The 20,495-nt window shown below is 35.6% G+C and overlaps 1 protein-coding gene and 1 non-coding gene across 2 annotated transcripts; both read left to right on the top strand.

The window, feature by feature from the left end:
* Positions 1 to 1,114: 1,114 nt before the first annotated feature.
* Positions 1,115 to 20,094, top strand: LOC147273108 (RNA cytidine acetyltransferase 1-like). Its single transcript, XM_086227363.1, has 27 exons — positions 1,115 to 1,377; positions 2,201 to 2,476; positions 2,554 to 2,645; positions 2,768 to 2,939; positions 3,074 to 3,196; positions 3,463 to 3,636; positions 3,900 to 4,010; positions 4,110 to 4,243; positions 4,363 to 4,456; positions 5,237 to 5,335; positions 10,957 to 11,093; positions 11,291 to 11,379; positions 12,586 to 12,709; positions 12,815 to 12,902; positions 12,988 to 13,087; positions 13,166 to 13,218; positions 14,025 to 14,201; positions 14,294 to 14,331; positions 15,467 to 15,557; positions 15,999 to 16,178; positions 16,282 to 16,372; positions 16,475 to 16,544; positions 16,616 to 16,763; positions 17,910 to 18,038; positions 18,375 to 18,503; positions 19,492 to 19,557; positions 19,660 to 20,094. The coding sequence occupies exons 2-27, from the start codon at positions 2,372 to 2,374 to the stop codon at positions 19,918 to 19,920; spliced, it is 3,075 nt and encodes a 1,024-aa protein (XP_086083489.1). The 5' UTR covers positions 1,115 to 1,377; positions 2,201 to 2,371; the 3' UTR covers positions 19,921 to 20,094.
* LOC147273109 (small nucleolar RNA snoR137) lies at positions 16,991 to 17,123 on the top strand. The gene has a single exon (XR_015119805.1). It is a non-coding gene; the product is annotated as a small nucleolar RNA snoR137 (small nucleolar RNA).
* Positions 20,095 to 20,495: the final 401 nt, after the last annotated feature.

Genomic DNA, 20,495 nt, shown 5'->3' with positions numbered 1-20,495 from the left:
TATTAATATCAATATGGACTATGGAGTTATGGACTATTTATGATTTATGTAATTACCTCAATCATAAATGTATAATATGGTATAATATATTATTATTAGTATATGGTATTAGTCATTTAGCCTAACAACTCTATTAGGTATATGACCTATACCATATATCATATACCATAAGGTTTAGAAGATGATAAAAATTAAAAAACATGTAAACTATTAAGTTATTGACTATATACTATAAATTATAAAAAACATATGTAATAAAAATAAAAAACTCCAAACCCTAAAGTCCAAACCCCAATTGAAATTTGAAACCCCAAAATACCCTAAACCCTAAACCCCAAAATCCAAACCCCAAACTAAACCCCAAAATACCCTATTTATTCTTTATAAAATAAACTTTATTTTTCTTATTTTTTCTTTTCCTTTCCCCCTAGCCCAGTGCCCCCCCTTTCTTCTTTCTTTTTTTTTTTCTTCTTCTCTCTCCTCCCACCTGTGTCTCTTTTCTTATTTATTTTTCTCTCATCTTCTCTTCCTTTCCCCTTCCTTCTTTTTCCTCTCTGTGTGTGCGACCCAGCTCCCAAGCCCCAACCACCACCATCAATTCATCATCTCCGACCATCACCACCACCACCATCATCTATTTCCCTCTCCCCAAAATACCTTTCCCCCATCTCTCCCTCTCTGTCACACCCCCTTCCCCACCCCGCCCAACCCAGCCCAACCCACCACCCTCCCTCCCCACCTTTCCTCTCTGTCTCTGTCCCTTTCTCCTTCTATGTCGCACCCCCTCCCTCTCTTCCTCTCTTTGTAATTTTTTTAATTTGGTGTTGTAGTCGACAGCCCAATACCGCTTCGACACCGCCACTCTTTGATCGATACTGAAATGAACGGTTATCGATTACTGACGGTACGGTATCAGAACCAAAAGTCATCATTCCAACTCCTGTCGGTCGGAATTTGGTATGGGTGTTTCGGTATGGTAACAGTACCAAACCCAAATAATACGGGAGTTAAGAATATTCAATTATAATAATAATACAACCAATAATAATTCATTATGAAAAACTTAGAGAAAAATTAAAACTCCCAAATTTGAACATAAAAATATGGAGCAAATTCGAACCCTAGCAACTATACTACGATCAAACGAAATTGGAAGAAATATGGCCGGCATTCAACCATTCCATTACTAAACTCTCTCTCACTCTCTCCTCTCAGACTCCCACTCTCTCTCAGTCCCTCTGTCTCGCCGCCCTCTCGCCACCACCTCGCCACTCTCTCTCAGACTCTCACTCTCTCTTCTCTCAGAAACCCAGAAACCCAGTGGTCCACCGTGACTCGCCCCTCTGCCTCGCCGCTTTGAACCCATCGACCGTGAAGGTATGCGCTGCAACTCCAGTTATATGTTGAATTTGTTTGCATACTGATGATTAGAAGTGATTTGAGTACTGGATAGTTTTGTCCCTTTCTGCTTCCAGGTGTTATTTGTTTACCCTTCAGAAAAGCAGCTGCTGGTTGGGAAGATAAACTTCTATTTGTGTTTTGCTTGAATCATAGTCTTTGTCACCTTATTCAGATTTGAGGCTATTAATATGGTGTGTAAAGAGGCTGTAAATAAGTCAGCCTGCCTTGCATTTTATGTTTTCTGTCAGGAAAAGGCAACTTGTAATCTTGAGTGCAGGTGTACATGCTTTGTATTTTTTCTCCATTCCTTGCATGCTAATGGAATCTTCCCAGTTTTGTGATTGTCTTTTGGTGTGTGCGTGTGTGTTATGAAAATTTTTCACTTGGGCCAAGAAGCATGACTGAAATCAGGAAATGATTTAGGCTTGATGGGGGTGCTTCTGCTTAAAGTAGACTATGTTTTGGCATTATTAAGAATCAATGATAGTTTTTAGTAGTTAGCTGGTGTGTTTTAGTTACATAAGCTCTAAGCTGTAATAATTTCTCATTTTATTACTGAATTGCGTTCAAATAGAAATTTTATGATATCAAAAGCATACTTTTGACTGGCAGTAAACAGCATCTTGAACGACTGAGTATTGTTTGAGGTTCATATTCTGATAGTTATCTGCATTGTTTTGTAACATAGCTCTTACAATTGGTCAAATGCAAGACAAATTCCAGACAGTTGTTGTCAGACATACTGGGCATGCCATACAAGTATGTGTTGTGTTAATGAGTTTAATCCTATGTGTTGTAGGCTACAATTGCACTCTCAGCCAAAAAAAAAAAAAAACTACAAACTGCAGAGCAGCGAAGTGAAGACACAGAGAAGCAAAGAGTTGCAGAGGCTTTCTCACTTGAATTGCAATCTACAACTGTGTTTTGTATACAAATACAAAATTGGAAGAAGAATTAGAGAAGTGAGAGCATGAGGAAGAAGGTGGACGAGCGTATCCGAACCCTAATAAGCAATGGCGTCAAAAACAGACACCGCTCCATGTTCGTCATAGTTGGCGACAAGTCCCGTGACCAGGTAAAGAACAAAATGTTTGCGGTGTTGTTGTGCTTTGGTTACTGTTTGTTTGGATGCTGAGAAATTTTGCTGTGTAGATTGTGAATCTTCATTACATGCTAAGCAATGAAGTCAAAAAATCGAGACCTACTGTGTTATGGTGCTACAAGGACAAGCTTGAGCTCAGCAGGTTCAGTGTTTATTTATTTATTTTATGGTGCATTTTATTTTCCGTTCTTTTCCTTTTAGTCCTTAGGTTTCAGTTCAAAAATAGCCTGCACAATTTTGATTTGTTCCGACTATCTAATGCAGTCACAAGAAAAAACGTGCTAAGCAAGTGAAAAAGCTAATGCAGAGGGGGCTGCTTGATCCTGAGAAGGTTGATCCTTTTTCGCTTTTTGTTGAAAGTGGGGGATTGACATATTGCTTATACAAGGATTCCGAACGGGTTCTTGGTAATACCTTTGGAATGTGTATACTTCAGGTAACTTACAAATTGTATCATATCAAATGTTCGAAAGTCTATTTGAGCCCTTGTATAATTAAAGCTGTTGGTGGTGATATAAATTTTCCCCCCTATTTTTTCAACACTAATTTTTCTGTTTTCTCTGCATTAAGGATTTTGAGGCACTGACTCCAAATCTACTGGCAAGAACAATAGAGACGGTGGAGGGTGGTGGGCTAGTCGTATTGCTGCTTCGTTCTCTATCCTCACTCACCAACCTATACACCATGGTTATGGTATGAATAGAACCTTTCCTTCTCTTACACACACCATGGTTATACTGAGTTGCATACTGTTTAATTTTGAAAACTTTGAAAATTTCACATTTTATAGCTTTTTGAACATTCAGTACCGATCTTGAGGCCTATACTGCATTTTGACAACTATCTAAACAGAAATTCCTGTTTGCAATAATGTCATTTTTTGCTTGTTACTACTATTCTTCACAGTTCCTTCGAGTGTAAAATTATCTCTACTCTTATACATGGCTTTTTGATTTCAGGATGTTCACGATAGGTTTCGAACTGAATCCCATTCTGAGGCTACTGGACGCTTTAATGAACGTTTCTTATTGTCTATTGCGTCATGCAAAGCATGTATAGTTATGGATGATGAGCTGAATATTTTACCAATTTCATCTCATATAAGGTCAATTACCCCGATTGCAGTTAAAGAGGTAACCTTTTGGCATCTTCAATTTTTGGTAGGAAGGACACTGAAATTCAGAAATCTAGACATGCTTTTTTTCCCTTTTTTTTTCTGTGATATCTTGGGCTAAATTGCCAATAATAAAAAAGCTAAATCTGTCTATTTATGTGTATGTGCAATATTATTGTTCTTTTACCATTTTCATTAGGATAGTTTGTAGGACTTAGTGATAATATTGTCCACTGAAGCTTTGAATAACTGTTTTCTTTTGTCTCATGATCATGATCAAAGGACTCTGAAGGGATGTCAGAGTCAAACAGGGAATTGAAGGATCTAAAGGAACAGCTAAGTGATGCCTTTCCTGTTGGCCCTTTAATTAAGAAATGTTGTACATTGGACCAGGTAGACTTCTTTTGTCTGATTTGTATTAGTTCTCTCCATCATGTGTTTTACTTATATGACTCGTACTGTGTTGGTAACTGTTCTTAAATGTTTGAACAGGGAAATGCTGTTGCAACATTTCTTGATGCAATCTTGGACAAGACACTCCGAAATACTGTTGCCTTGCTTGCTGCTCGTGGCCGTGGGAAATCGGCTGCACTTGGGTTGGCGATTGCTGGAGCTGTTGCTGCAGGGTAGTATGCTTGCACAGTTTGTAGAAATTGTTAGTGTGTGTGCACTCATGTGCATGTACTCTTTTCATAATTCAGACTAATTTTTGTTAGATTATGACATGAGATATATATCTTCTCAGGTTTGCAAATATCTTTGTGACTGCACCCAGTCCCGAGAATTTAAAAACGCTGTTTGAATTTGTTTGCAAAGGTTTTGCTGCACTGGAATATAAGGTACATGCTCTCTGCTCCTTTGGGTAATTCCGATGTACTCTTGCGGTCTTGCTAAAAATGTATTTCTTATAGAAAATCCACTTCCTCTGCCTTATCTTCAAAGATTCTGTTATTTCTTTCCATGTAAACTATCCCAAAGATATGCTAAAACTTTCATCCCCAGAGAGTAAGAATAGCAATGTATTTTCCAAACATACAGCACTCGGAACATTTGCAACAACCTAACCCAAAGTTGCAAATGGAAGGACAATGCAAACGAATATGATCAATACTTTTTGCCTCACCTTTGCATAAAATACACCCATGTGGAGACAAACAAGCATAAGGTCTTCTTTTCTGGTGCTTATCACAATTATTATCTTTCCTATTGACTATCAACCATACAAATATCTGCACTTTTGTAACACAAGCCTTCTTAGTCATCTTATATGGCTCAAGTACGAGGTCAGCTCAATTTTATATGGCTCAACCGTACAAAAACCTCCAAAAATTAGATTGATAATGAATTGTTAATTGCTCATCTCCATTAGTGTAGTTAAGATTCAAATGTTCCATAAAGTTGTCAATTTCGTGCTAAATCTGATGGCTTTTACACTGAAATTGTTTAGTTCCCAAGCATGGTGGTAGTTGAATATTTTATCTGTGAACTGTGCTTTAGCTTTTATTCATTTCTTATAAACTTATTCGTATTCCGTATTCTTTGTTTTTCTATCATGTATTGAAAACAGTACACCAGTTTTATTAAAGCATACTGTTGTAAGTTGTAACCTATGATTACAGGAACATATAGATTATGATGTAGAAAAAAGTTCCAACCCCATGTTGAAGAAAGCAACTGTACAGATCAATATATACAAGCAGCACAGGCAAACAATTCAGGTAAATTGATATGGATGGTTGGTTTTATCTGTAACATACTGCTTTAGCATACTGTGGGTTTGTGAATATTTCTGCAATTTGGATAATAACCATTTTAATAATGTTTATGCAATTACTGCTTGTGTGCATATCAGAAACTGTTATTTAAAAATTATTGGCTTTAGCAGAGGAGATTACATTCAGCAGATACACAATATGGATGAACTTTTAATTTGTGCCCAATATTATTCTTAGAATTTTATTTTTTTCCCTTTGAAAAGAAACATAATTTTATTCCTGTCAACCAGTACAAACTGTAGACAAGGAGTCCACTAGAACAAGAACCTAAACACACAACATAAACAATGGCTTTTTTTTTTTTTTTTTTTTTTTTTTTCTTTTCTTCATATAATAGAAACTGACAAACTAAGGGCCTGTTTGGTATTCTATTCAAAAACTATTTTTTTTTTCAAAAACAAAAAAACAAGTTTTAGTCAAGAAAACGTGTTTGGTAGACCATTTTCAAAAACAGCTTTTAGAAAAAAATTCAAAAACATGCCTTTTTAAAAAACTGATAAAGCATCGTTTTTCTCTTTCTTTTTTTTACACTTCCTTCTTTCTTAGCTGTCATTATTTTTAAAATTTAAAAATTATTTTCAAATTTCATACCAAACAAGTTTTCAAATTTTAAAAATTGATTTTGAAAACTCACATTTAAAAAAAAATCTTAATTTTTGAAAAAAAAATTTGAGTAGGATACCAAACGGGCCCTAAGGTTCTAGAACCTGAAAATGAAAACATCTTTTCTGTAAGACACAAAGGAACCGTCTAACTAAATCATCAACCCACTGCAGCTCTTGATTCTAAAAAATAGCGGAGAAAGAAAGATCCCTGAATTCTACATCAACCGAAGCCCAAAGAGCTGACCAAAATCTAATTCTATCCCAAGGCTCCTCCACTTCTGCCCCTTCATAATCATAAAAATTTCTTCTATTCCGTTCCTGCCAAATAACTTGACATAATGCTAACACTAGGCAGCATAAGGCTTTTTCTTTGTTTTCCCTACCCGGAAACTTATGCTGCTCACTAAACAACGCATACCTATCCTTCAGTATAACCCAGCTCACTTTAGCCTTCTTAAACAATCTCCACCACAGGTTTAAAGCAAATAGGCAATGGAGTACATGTGATCAACACTTTGATGCAGCACAACACAAGGTTGGTGTTGCCTAAGGTTATGTGGGCTTAGGATGAGAATTTAAAAGATATAATAGGTATAGAGAACAAAGAGGATTTATGGCTGCTGGAAGTTTAGAGAAATAAGAGAGATGGAGAAGAATGTAAAAGGGAAAGAGAGGAGAAGTTAGAGGAGATACCAAAGGACCAAGCCTTTAACAACACTTAATTATTAATTATTCCAAATCTGATTAGGTTTACTGCAATAGTCCCTAATTTTAAACCCCTAACTACCATAAAAGTTTGCTTAAACCCCCACCCATCTAGAAACTCTCCCAAAACCCCCTATAATTTATAATAACTTTTTTACCCTTCTAACGCATATACTGACGTGCTGACGCACTAACGTACGGACTGACGCGCGCACTGATGGACTAATGCGCGTTGACAGCTTGCGGCCCCAAAAAAAAAAACAGTTACACCTTGACTAAAAAAAATTACATTATTACTTGAGCAAGAGAAAAATAATTACACCATTACAGATGATAGAGCTTTGTGCATTTTTTCAATTACAATTGAAACTGAACCAAAATCTTTAGAACTTCAAATCCTCAAATCTTTAAATCTTCAAATCTTTAAATCCTATCTGAAACTGAACAATAAAACAATTTCAATCAAAACACTATAATTATATACAAAACATAGTTATAAGTGAAACTGAATTTTCTAGAATTGAAATTGAATTTTCACGAAAAAATGCCCATGAGACCTTTTCTGTGTTTCAAAATGCCAGATATATTGATTTGAATTAAAATAAAACATTTACAGCTACACTGAAGCCAAAGAACCTGAACAAGAATTTCAATTTCAGTATCCAAACCTGAACCAAATGATGCAGCTCTCTTCAGCAAGGCAGTTTTGGGTACTTGGCTCCACTTTTGAAATTATGGTTCCATCTGGGAGGCCTTGAGAATTAGAGTGCATCTTTAAGGCTTTAATAAATGGACAAATCTCAAGCTCAGGATCCCCCATTTTGTCAACATGACTAAACGTATCCCTGTCATACACACAAAGCACGATTGGAAGATTTAGGTCTGCAACAGAAAGAGTCAATTGTTCATCCCACTCAGTATTCACATTCCTCTTCACCACACGAGTCTTCTCTTTCTGGGTTTATAATTGGAATATTAAAAAGATTCATTAATACTCAAAGATTCATTAATACTCAAAGACATTGCATTTTCCTTTGACCCAAATAAATACACTCTTAATAACACTAGACTCAAATAAATACTCTTAATAATAATTGACATTAACTTTTAGGTTGACTCTTCATTTATTTATTTATTTATGTATCTTTGTTGACCGACTCTTAAACTACCTTGGACACTTCTCTTTGGACCAAAAGGCTTTAGTTTTAGAGTTGGACCAATGAGCTTAGTCTTGGGCTTCCAAAGAGGATACTCCTTTTCTAACCATGCTGTAGCCACTGCATCACTCTTTTCCCCTCATTTTTGCACATACTGCATGAATGAGGAGAAAAACGTCCATAAGGCATCCTTCTTTGAACCTGATTACTCGTATTAGCCCTCCTGTGCACCTCAGTGCAAGCCAAAACCTCTGCTTTAGGTGAAACCCTGGCTTTCAATATTCACTGGCAAGGATGAAATAAGAAAAGAGAAAATTGTGGCTTATACAAAGAAAACTAAAGTAAGACCTGCAAGAGTATTCCCCCAAGGATTCTAACCTTCATTCTTTTCATCAAATCTAACCGGGAATAAATGCACATTCTCCAAAAATAGTAACAGCGCTGCAAGTTTCTCCACCTCTATTTTGTCTAGATTCCTTCTAACCCCAAGTCCCAACTATAAGGGTAAATGAAAGGATCAGAAAACCTGGAAATAAATGCATTATGCTGTCTGGACAGCGAATATAACCTGGGGAACAAAACTTGTAGAGGCCTCTCCTTCAAAACCTTACCCTTTCTCCATTGCCCACTTTTAGCTAATAGCTAGTAAATTTAATTATTCATTTGAATCGAATATTCTTAGTGAATGAATAATTAAATATCTGGATATAATCTGTTTTCTATAATGGATGTACTGATAGATTAGTAGGAAGTACATATTAGTACCAATGCAATTTAAGTTGACTCAGAAACTGCTGCGGTCTTTTCCCTTCTTTTTGGATGATTTGATACCCTTAAGATGCTAATTTGTCTGTTCTATATATTAACACATCATAATCCTAGTCTGTTACGTAGCCAATCACCTTTGATTGTTCATTTGTCTTACCTTCAGACAATTTTTAGGTTTTCCTACAACCTAGCTTAGACACAAGTAACCTCATGCCAGCAATGCATACTAACAATAAAACAGCTAATAATGTAATTCCTCTTATTCAGATGCATATATGATTGTTTAGGTTTGATGCACATCAATGCATTTTGTATGCATTCTTTTTTTTGGTTGCTCTGTGTCTCATATATAAGGTGATTTCCCTTGGTGTATTTGATTTCCTGATGATGTGTTGTTTGTCAACGAATGAGTATCAGGAGGGAACTTAGGGTCAGCTCAGGTAGTAGAAGGGCTAAATCATAGGTTCTTGTCAAGCCGCAAAGAAAACAAAAGGGATAAAGTGTTAATTCTAAATCAAAATACACAATTTAAAATGGAAAGGTTTTATGTTATATGCATATATGGAATCAACAATCAATTTATGAAATACGGGTTCAGTAAATGAAAAATACTGAATAGAGGTGAGGGGAGTGTAAAATATGATGGTAAGCAAATATCACTGACCATGAATTGTCTGTATCTTGGCTCAATTGCTTATAATAATGTAAACATAGATGATTGCTATTTGGGAGGCTCTATTGGCATTCCCAGAAAGTAATCCTGCACGACTTGTATTATGCCCACAAGAAAGCCCAAAGGGTTTTTAAGAAGAAAGGGGTGAAGCCTAAAACATTTTAGAAGGCTGAAAAGTAATTGATGGAAATTTTGTCAATTGAATTAATAGAAGGAGATTCCCTTTTATTAATTTGATTGCTGAAAGTCATTATGGCATAGAGTATTGGGTAGTTAAGGAAATGTAAGATGATTAATAAGCTTAGGATATTATAAATGGGACTCTTTGGGATAGCGTAAGATTTTGGAATTCACTTTGGGCTTCAATTTCTCATACATTTATCACTTTTTGTTATTCTTGCAGATTGGCGGACTGTGCTTAAATAATCTTCATCATCGTTTTATCTTTTGTCTTTTTGTTGGCTGGTTGATAAATTGTATGTAGTGGAAAACTTGTCCACAACTTTGCATTCTTATAAGGCTATTAATAAATTGGTTTCTTATAAAAAAATGAATGAGCATATTTGAAATGGGATTTGTTCAGGCAGCTAACGGAAACACTAAAAATACATAGAAAAAATAATTTTTCAATATAAGGTGGGGTAGCAACTGGTGTGGCAAGATCCGAGGGAGTTCCGTGAGTTGAATTAATCATTTACTCATGTGGCATGAAAACAAGATCACTGAGGTTGTGAACACCCTGTTGTTCATCAAGTGTCATGGTAATGCAGGAGCCAAGTTCAAAGTACTTTAAATCAGTCCATCCAAGTTCCAAGCACCACATGAAGAGTCTTTTTTCATTTAATGAATGCAATTTACACATGAAGAGTCTCTTTATGTCACCTGTTCAAGGCATTAAGTGTTATGAGTTATGTCTCTTAGAATTCCTAGGCGTATTAATGTGGGTCTTATTGTTCATGCATCAATGGCTCTATAAAGGGCTGGTTTGTAACCTTTGAGAGAAGTTAATGGTGAAAGAAATCAGATTTTTCTGCTTGTGTGTGAAGCATTAGTTGACTTGGAATGATTCCAAGCCACCTTCGGTGAGATGCCGAAGGCCGGTTTGATGCCGGAATTTTTCTATTTTTTATTGGAGTGATTCCAATACACTTTTGGTGTGATGCCAAAGGCCGGAGTGAATCCAGATCTCTATATTCTCATCCCTACTCTTACTATTGTCCTACATCACATGGTTTTCATTTACGTGAAGTTTTCATCCCATCTTTGTGCTCTTTATTTCTTTGCCTGATATATGATTATTTCATATCTTTTGTTTAAGTATTATAGAATTTATTTTCTCATTCCCAATGCTTCATTTTGGTTATGGTTGTGAGCATATTGAACAGCCTCTAAATAGTTCATAATATTGTGTGCGCAATGCATTAACTTTTCTGCTAAAAGCAATGTCCCAGAAATGCCAACCCTTTGGGGTCACCCTAGGGTATTTCCTGGTAATCATCTGGTATGTTTGGGACAGAGGCACTCCACACACTTATGAATTAATCGGGCTCTTTAAGAGACCTATATCCCTCGTGTAGCCAAAAAAAAAAAAATAGAGAAGTTTTTCATGCTGATTGCTTATAGGGCTACTTGTTTTTTTGTCACATCTCCTTGCAGTATATACAACCACATGAGCATGAAAAGCTTTCTCAAGTTGAATTGTTGGTTGTTGATGAAGCAGCAGCTATTCCACTGCCAGTGGTGAAGTCTCTGCTTGGCCCGTATCTGGTCTTTCTTTCATCTACTGTTAATGGGTAAGAGTTAGCCATGCTGATCTTCCATTGTATTGTGTGTTTTTTATGTTGGGTCTTAATAGTTTCATGGAAGGAATTTCACTTTCCTTGTGTTGTTTCCACGTTTCCTTTACTCATGCTTGATGATGTCTTCCAATGTATGAGGTCAATCTGAATGCAAATTACATACTAATGCTTATTTCTCTTAAAAATGTAAGCTATGAAGGTACTGGTCGATCTTTGTCCCTAAAACTTATACAGCAATTGGAAGAGAAAAGCCAGATGTCTGCTAAAGGCCCTATATCTGGTATGCTTATGCTTCACTGAACGTGTAGTTTTCCCCTTTCTTGCTCTTGTATTTCTTGGTGAAACACACACTGTTTTAACTCTATAATTGACTTCCTGCCTTGGTTAACTGAACTCAGAATGAAACTGATCACACTGAACTCAGAAGGAATATGATCACATTCATCTGCTTGTCTAGATTCATTGCTCACTCTTTTGGCTTCATTAATGATGATCTTACTTTTGGAAATATGGATAAATGATATGCATAAGATAAAATTTAGTAAGGAATTAGTCAAATCAAGGGAACATGCAAACCTCACAAGTTGATTCAGCTTGTTGAGTCAAGACTTTGAGAAACTAGATAGCTTTCTTCAAGTTATTTCTTAGTATAATAGTAAAAAACAATAACATTTCTTAAGATGCAATAATTTTTAGTGTGCATTATTTTCTTTTGTCTACAACTTGAAGTAGTCAGAGTATTTCCACAATGAAGCTTAAAATTTGTGAGTATATTTATGTCAATGTTACATTTCATCAACTTATCTTTCCTTTATGAAAATACTTTTTCTATATGTTTTTTAATTTTAGAACTTCTTTATGGAGTCTTAGAACAGCCTTATGCTTTAATTGTATAGGGCATGATGCTGTTCTGGTCTTCTTTTGAACATAACCTCTGGCTTAGTTCTTTTTGTCTTCTTGTTTCTTTTGTGAATTAAACTGACCTGCTCTTATAAAAAAACTCTGTTTCTTGGATGGGCTTTTTTTACTCTCATCATAGTTTTTGTATACTCTAAGCTTTAGGAGCCTTTTTCTTTTTGCTGCTCTTTTCTATGTACTTGCGTAAACTTGGGCTTGCTCCTTTCTTCTCTGTTAATTATTTTCTTCAATATACTAAAGTCCTTAAGACTAGTGGGGTGTAGCTGGATCTGATTTTCAAGATCCTTTGAAATATTGGCATTTGAATACACATGTATATTTGGAACTCAAGTGATTGTAAGTTGCCTTCTGAGTAATATCATAGTGACTTTTTTCGTCTCTATCTTATCCAACCCAATCAATTCTTAGGTTAAGTTGAGCGTTTTATTTTATTTATTTGGTAATATTCTTGTTTCTGCGACTGGAGTTGTTGACTCTTGTGAACGTGCAATGGATACAAATTTTCAAGGGTTCCGTTTTATGATATTTGGGCATGATTTGCTGAATTTATATATATCCTTGATTGTAGGTCGACTTTTCAAAAAGATAGAATTGAAAGAATCTATCAGATATGCTTCTGGAGATCCAATTGAATCATGGCTCAATGGTCTACTTTGCTTGGATATAACCAATTCCATCCCTAAACTTAATGGGTAAAATAACTGTTTAGAACTCTAGAACCTTATAATTGAGGAAGATGAAACCATCTCCATTATCTTCATTGATGACCCTCTGTCTCTCCCTCTCTTGGCAACTAGGTTACCTGCACCTAGTGAGTGTGATCTGTACTATGTGAACCGTGATACACTTTTTTCATACCATAAAGATAGTGAGTTGTTCTTACAGGTAACTATGTATTAATTTTATTTTGATCAGTAATTTTGAGTTTCATATTACTTTTTTTGGTGTTTACAAAATCTAATATTTGCAGAGAATGATGGCGCTATATGTTGCCTCACACTACAAAAATTCTCCAAATGATTTGCAACTAATGGCCGATGCTCCAGCACACCACTTGTTCGTATTACTTGGTATATATGTTTTCCTTTGAACTGGTTTTGCTTGCTTTGTTGCTATGGGCTGGACTTGATTCTACTTTGCATGTGCAGGTCCTGTTGATGAATCAAAAAATCAACTTCCTGATATTTTGTGTGTCATTCAGGTGCGCATCTGTTCTCCTAGCCCCAACAATAATAGGATCACCACTAACATTACAGATAATAATGCCTAAACCTGCACTTGAAGGTTGGCAAACAAAGCCAAGTTTAATTTGACAAAATTAGGTTCAGGAGGGTGCTATCTTGTCCCTGAATGATGGGGCCTATGCACCTGGAAGAAAAATGGAGCCAACAAAAAACAAGTAACCAAATGGATAATTTTACTAGGATGAGGCCTATCCTGCAGAAAAATGGCAGAATTCCTAGTGTTTGTCTCTTGGACAGAAATTTTGATTTTCAAATTTTTTGTAATTGCATGTGATATTGTGATTAGCTTTGGTCTATGCTGATTAGTTGTAGGTTTATGTTCTGTTAATATTAGTGATGGAGAATGATGGAAATCATAATTGTAGGGTTTGCTTGAGCAATTTGATGTGATTAAGGATATGATTAGGGAATTATAATTATTAGGATTTGATTTGGTTTGACTTGATGTTTTGATTACTTCTATAATTTGGGCATTGTGCAACTCCTTTGACAGACTTGAATTATGAAATAATGGAACCCTAGCCTTGTATTCTCTCGTCCCTTCTTTCTCTCTATGTTTCCCTCTTCTATTTATGTTTCTTTTCTAGCTATTGTACATCATCAATCAGTGTCTAATATTTGGTTTTATCTCCCTGATTTAACTGCTTAGACTTCTATTGGAAGGATTTTTAACTTTTTTTTTTTTTTTTTTTTTTTTCTGTTCATATAGTTGTCTAAAGGAATGTGATGCTCAATGTTGTATGTTCTATCCTTTTTTCCTCAGGTCAGCCTCGAGGGACAGATTTCTCGTGAATCTGCAATCAAAAGTTTAAGTGATGGTCATCAGCCCTTTGGTGACCAGATACCATGGAAATTCTGTGAGCAATTTCAGGATATTGTTTTTCCCAGTCTTTCAGGTGCTCGGATTGTACGAATTGCTACCCATCCAAGTGCCATGAAGGTAATCTCTCTCATTGTTGCCAAATTGAGTTTGTTTATCCAAAGTTTTATTGAAATGGTGATTGTTTCTTCCTTAATGATTCTTTTTGGTAGATTGGATATGGTTCACAAGCAGTACAACTATTGACAAGGTATAGTCTTCTTTCACTTCCTGCCCATCTTACCATTTTTGTATACCACATACTGGATCTGTATGCGGATGCCTTAGGTTTTGGAGAGAATTTGAATGAATGATTCTTTTATCCCTACATTCCAAACACATCCAAAGAAATGGTTGAAGCTTATAGGTATCAGTCATGCTTCAAAAATTTCCTAACATGTATTGCATGCCACACTGGAGAGTGGAGTCTGTTGATCAAATGTGCATCTCAGTGATGGAATAATTAGCGGCAAGTAGATCAATTGTATAACCCTATCACACAGATTTAAGGAACATCCAATGTGATACATGAGAGTCATTCTAGTGTTTACCTCTCTGGTGCACCTGTGATGGACTTTGTTTGCATATGGTGCACCTCATTGTTGAAAGCACAAATTTATGAGGGTTTTAATTTGTTAAATAGGCCACACATTGAAATCTTATTGTGTTTTTGTACTCTTTGGTTCTAGAATTTTTTCTTGAACATATGGTCCATGTGCTGTTTACTGCAAAACATTGTTGGGGAGACAGAAATTTAAGGAACATCTTATGTGATATGTGGGAGACATTCTAGTGTTTACCTCTGGTGCACCTGTGGTGAACGTTGTTTGCATATAGGGCATGGTGTTCTTTGTTGAAGTGCTCCAGATGGCTTGAGGATTTGTGAACATAGAGCAGTGGTTGAGTAGTGTTCAATCTTTTGACTTATCTTCAAGGAAATTTTAATCCCCCCTCCCATTAAATTAGTTGAAACATGCCCTTTAGAATTATTTTGTTTTTATGGCAGCAGAATATGTATTACTTTTGTCGCACTCTGTTAAATTAAAGAAATTGAATTCAGGCTACCGTATGCCTCATTATAATAGTCTTCCAATTATAACTGTTTTGGTGGAGTGGCTATGTTGAGAATGGGACACTGTTCAAGCATTATTTTGTAATTTGATTTTCTGATTAATGTAATGTCCGAAATTCATTCTGCTCTAGTATCGGTTGTACTTAATAGTACTTCATTATTGAGATAAAAGTGAGATATTTTGATTGAATGTTATTTGGTTCTCAGACACGATGCGACACACTTATGCTTTTAGATTTTAAAGAATGAGTGTTTATACTTTACTTCTTTACAGGTACTACGAAGGACATTTCGCCCCTATCTCTGAAAGGGATGTTGAAGATGTTGAGACACTGCCTGTCAGTGTCACAGAAGCTGCCAAGAAGGTTCATTATAATCTCTAAGCTTAGTTCCTTTGGTGCCGACTTTGTTTTTTCCCAAATTAACAGCCAAATAAATGAAAAGTTGCGACTGTTCTATGTATCACTGTATTATTGGTTACCTTAATTTCAATACAGCAAGCTAATATTGTAGATATTTTGCAAACTTGATACTGAATGCAGTACTTGTTCTCTCAAAGTATTTGAGTTGGTCAAACTTGGTTTTGGTGGTTGTATGCTAGAAAAAAAAGTTTTGTTGTTTCAATTTAGAAGTCTGAAAAACTTTGTGAATCGTGACTTCTCATATAAATATTGAGAAAAATGACAATGATAACTCCATGAAAGTATATTACGTATTACTTGTTTATTGGTCTTAATCAACTTGTGACCTGGACTCTCCTTTGATTCTTTTTGTGGAATCATACCTTTGTTATATTTAATGTGTAGGTTTCATTGTTAGAAGAAAGTATAAAACCTAGAACAGATCTTCCTCATTTGCTCATTCATCTTCGTGAAAGGCGACCTGAGAAGCTCCATTATATTGGTGTCTCCTTTGGGCTTACCTTGGACCTTTTTCGCTTTTGGAGGAAACATAAATTTGCTCCATTCTATATTGGACATATTCCAGTTAAGATTAGATTTTTCTTCCCTTTCTGAATTTTTTAATATTATAATTTGTTGATGATTTATTAAACGGTAATTTGGCATTTTTTTTTTTCCAATGGATTAGAGTGCTGTGACGGGTGAGCATACATGTATGGTCCTGAAATCTTTGAAGAATGATGAGCTTGAAGCTAGTGATTTTCATCCATTTTACCTAGGTGGGCACATTTTTTCTAAGAATAACCTATTGCTCTACTTAATTTTTACACGTAGTTTATATGGTTTCAGTTAATAGCTTGATAATTGGTTGACTACTCTAGATTTCAGACGAAGATTTTTGAGACTGTTGGGTCTTAGTTTTCGGACAATGGATTATAGGCTCGCTATGAGGTAGTATCAAAATTTTTCTTCTTCTAATACAGTTCATTGTTCAAGTACTCATACTACTCACAATCTTTCAGCATATTAGATCCTAAGATCAGTTTCATGGATCTAGAACCCAAAACACCAGCTATAGATGGATTCCTAAGCTCAATCAAAGATTTATTGTCCCCTTATGATATGAAGCGATTGGAGGCTTATACCAACAATCTTGCTGACTTTCATATGGTAAGATCTCTGAAAAATGGTTGGTGGCCACTGTAATAGTGCCATTTATTGCTTTTGGGTTTTTGTATTTGTATCTTTTGATTTCTTATATTGGGAGGACCAATTAATCCCATGCCAATTCATATTAAAAGGAAAAACTAATATTTGTATTGAAAAGCATAATTCGCTTTGCTTTATTATCGAAGCATCATCTCAATGTGACAATGTGATTACATGGTCCTTTTTTTGTCGCTTCTTATGGCGAACTCCCTGTTAATTTCGATTGGTTGGGGATGTTCAATTTTCCAAAGCATAAACAGTATTAAACAGCACCGTGCTTACCCTTTGCTTACACCGTGTTACCTGTCTCCTGGCACATGTTTTATTCTCTTCAAATTATGTGCCCCTCTTTTTGGTTAATAAAATTTATTTAATTAACAAAAACAAAGACAATGTTAATGTGCTTGTTATAACCCTGCACTGCTTATGACATATATTTCATCTTATGTTTCTCATTGCTGTTCTTACTGGTAGAAATTTCTAGTTAAGTTGATTTTTTTTATGAGGACTTACTACTAGTTCACCAACTTGATTCATGGATATGCTTTTAAATGAGGGATTAGTTTTGGCTGTTCATTTCTTTTTGGCCATTCCTTCTCCATTTTATAAATGAATATGAATTTGAATGGTTTGATTGAGAGAGTGATTTGTTTTCTTTACAAGAACTAAGTTCTCTTTAGGAATTTTTCCTCCAGAAGCAATTGGAAAACCGATGTTGCTGCCCTTGAAAGACTACTAATCTATGCATCGAAAACCCAACACCGTCACATTAATTCTGTGTTTGTGAGGTGGTTATTTGCTCTTTGTGAAAATGCAGCCTGCTTTGCATTTGTAAATTGATTTGTAATAGAGAGAGTGAGTGAGGTGGTTATTTACTCTTTTTGAAAAAGCAGCCTGATTTGCATTTGTATATTAATTTGTAATAGAGAGAGAGAAAGAGAGAGAGACAGAGAGAGAGAGAGAGATGATTTATTTTATTTTCATCCATTTTCTATAATTGAACAACTTGATTGCTACCTGTATTTAGACCATGATAGAATATTTCACCAGTGGAAATCATACTAAATGCTGCATATTTATATGTCTAAGTTATGTTTTGTTTTACAGATTTTGGATCTCGTTCCAATCCTTTCACATCTATATTTCCAAGAGAAACTTCCAGTGGCATTGTCATATGTCCAGGCTTCCATTTTGCTCTGCATGGGTTTACAAGGTCAAAATATCTCCTATATTGAGGTTTGTTTCTCTACTTGTTCATGTGATTTTCGTGACTATGTAGTCTATGTTACTAGTTAGATACATGTGAACATGCACTTAAGGCCCATGATGTTTGAGCTTGTTTTACCTCCCCTTCTCCCCCACCCCAACCAAAAAGGAAAAGACCCAAAAAAGCGGCAGATTCTGAAAAGGGATATTCTAATCATTGATCATCTTAGTGTTGGTTTTACGCATACTCTAAATCAGTTGTCTCTCTATCAATGTCAATTGGCCATGCTGTAGTACATTGTCTTGCATGTGTATAGTGTAGAACATTTTGCCTTTCGTGATGTCATTTTCACTTCATGTATGTAGGGGCTGATGGAAAGTTTGAAAAGGGAGCAAATATTGTCTTTGTTTATAAAAGTTATGAAGAAGTTCTACAAATATTTATATGCTATTGCATCTGAGGAGATTGAGTCAACCTTGCCTCAACCAAAAGAAGTAAGTTGAGCAGAGTGTTAACTTCTTTTTTTTTATTATTATTTAACGGGAAATACGTGTGAATGGGTTCTCTCTCTCTCTCTTCCCCCCCACCCCGTCCCCCTCCTCTCTTCTATTTTCTTGACATAGGACATGTTATCATTTCCTGCCTACAGATGCTTATATTGTGGGATCAGATTTTGGAAATTAGGGTTTTGGTGGTTTTTCTTGTGGCAAAGTATGTGTAAGGCTTGGAAATAAATTAGGTGCTGGTAGGTTAAAGTTCAAGGGGCATGTAGAGCTAGTTACATAGAAGACACCTTGCAACTTCGTTTTTGTATCCAATGTGGGACTACTGAACAGATGAACTTCCAAGTTTTGTTGGTTCTTTATTCCCAAGGTTAAAGAGTTCTAGTGTTTGGAATCTCGTGTTCAGTTCTCAACTCTTTGAATTAACACTTTGGCTGTTATGGATGGCTTGTCAGCCTAAAGAACTGAGCATGACAAAAGTCGGATGCTTGACTTTTTGACCTTAACTGATGCTTCAATTCGGCTTGATTAGTTGATTGAACAAGCTTGGGCCAAGCCTCATTGAGCAGCTTGTGAGCATTAGTTTGGCTCATTTGCACCTCCTGTTGTGATTTAGCTAAGTGATTAATCACCAACTTTTGATGTCATCTATTTTCGAGCCACTTGCTAGAGAAAGTAGATTAAATCACCAGAAGATTAAAGATTTCTATCATACTGTCCACTGAGATTAAAAGTGGAAACAAAATAACCCCCGTTGTAGTCTAATGGAAACATCAATATGCTTATGTATTAAATCAGTGGGCCCAAGTTGTGCAACAAAAGTGGTGTGGTGCAAACCTCCACAGTAGAATAGTTAAGTTAGCATTGCCCATGCATGCAAACATTTTATAATGTGTGTGCATGTGTGTGCAAGCATACACATCCTTTCTCAAATATATTGCTGATATCTAACTCCATAACTTGGTAATTTTGGGTTCAGATTGTCATGGAACCTCACAAAATCTCTGTCGATGATGATCTCAATGATGCTGCAAGGAAAGTTGAGGTATGATACATTGCTTTTACCTTCCCTATTCCCCTGAACTACCTCTTTCTCCCTCATTCTGATTTGCAAAAGAGTTTAGCTGATTTGACTGCACACATACAGGATGGGATGAGGTCTAATGCAGCCGGATTGTTAGATCCTGAGTTACTTGAACAGTATGCGATTGTGGACAGGGACGCAGATTTTGAGAATGCATTACAGAATGGTGGCGTAAAAATAACGGCTGGTGGTGTTGTTAGTGTTAAATCAAATAGAAACAAAGTGGAGGAGAAGGGAAAGCAGAGAAGTCACAAGAGTGGGAAAAAGAGAGGTAAAAATGAGCATGGCTCCAATTCCCACAAAAAGAAGAAAGTTTCACAATAGTGACGGTCTTACTTTAATATCAAGATCATGTATTCAAGATTGACAATTAGTGAATTACTGGTCACGCAGCGTTTACAGTTCACAATTTTGACAGGAACATGCCATGTATCAAGAATGCATTGTTGTCTCCAGACTAGAATCTAGATGCCTATTCACATGTTTAATACTACCTAATTTTGACCTTTTGTTAGTCATTATATCTTGTAGTGTATCAGTTGTATTCATACAAAAATTTGGAAGTTACAAAATAACAAATCCATTATGAATTCTGTCAAAAAAAGATAGTTAAATGCCACTTTGAACAATAATGACGTCGATTTTATGAATAATGTGGACACCAAATTTGCTCTATATGGATTAATAATGTCATATTGATTAAAAAAAATTAACAAAACTTTTAATTTCTCTAAAAATAAAACTAAATATGACATTATTAATCCATATGGTTTAAATTTGGTGTTTACATCATTCAAAAAATTCATGTCAACATTATCTATACTGGCATTTACCGTCATGATTAACAAAATTTGTAACGAATATATTATTTTGTAAATTTTTATTAATTAGTGTACTAA

Source organism: Dryas octopetala, chromosome 9, assembly GCF_963921425.1.
Source record: "Dryas octopetala chromosome 9, drDryOcto1.1, whole genome shotgun sequence".
Taxonomy (NCBI): Eukaryota; Viridiplantae; Streptophyta; class Magnoliopsida; order Rosales; family Rosaceae; genus Dryas; species Dryas octopetala.
The sequence above is the reverse complement of the archived record's forward strand: the minus strand, read 5'-3'. Positions and strand labels throughout refer to the sequence as shown.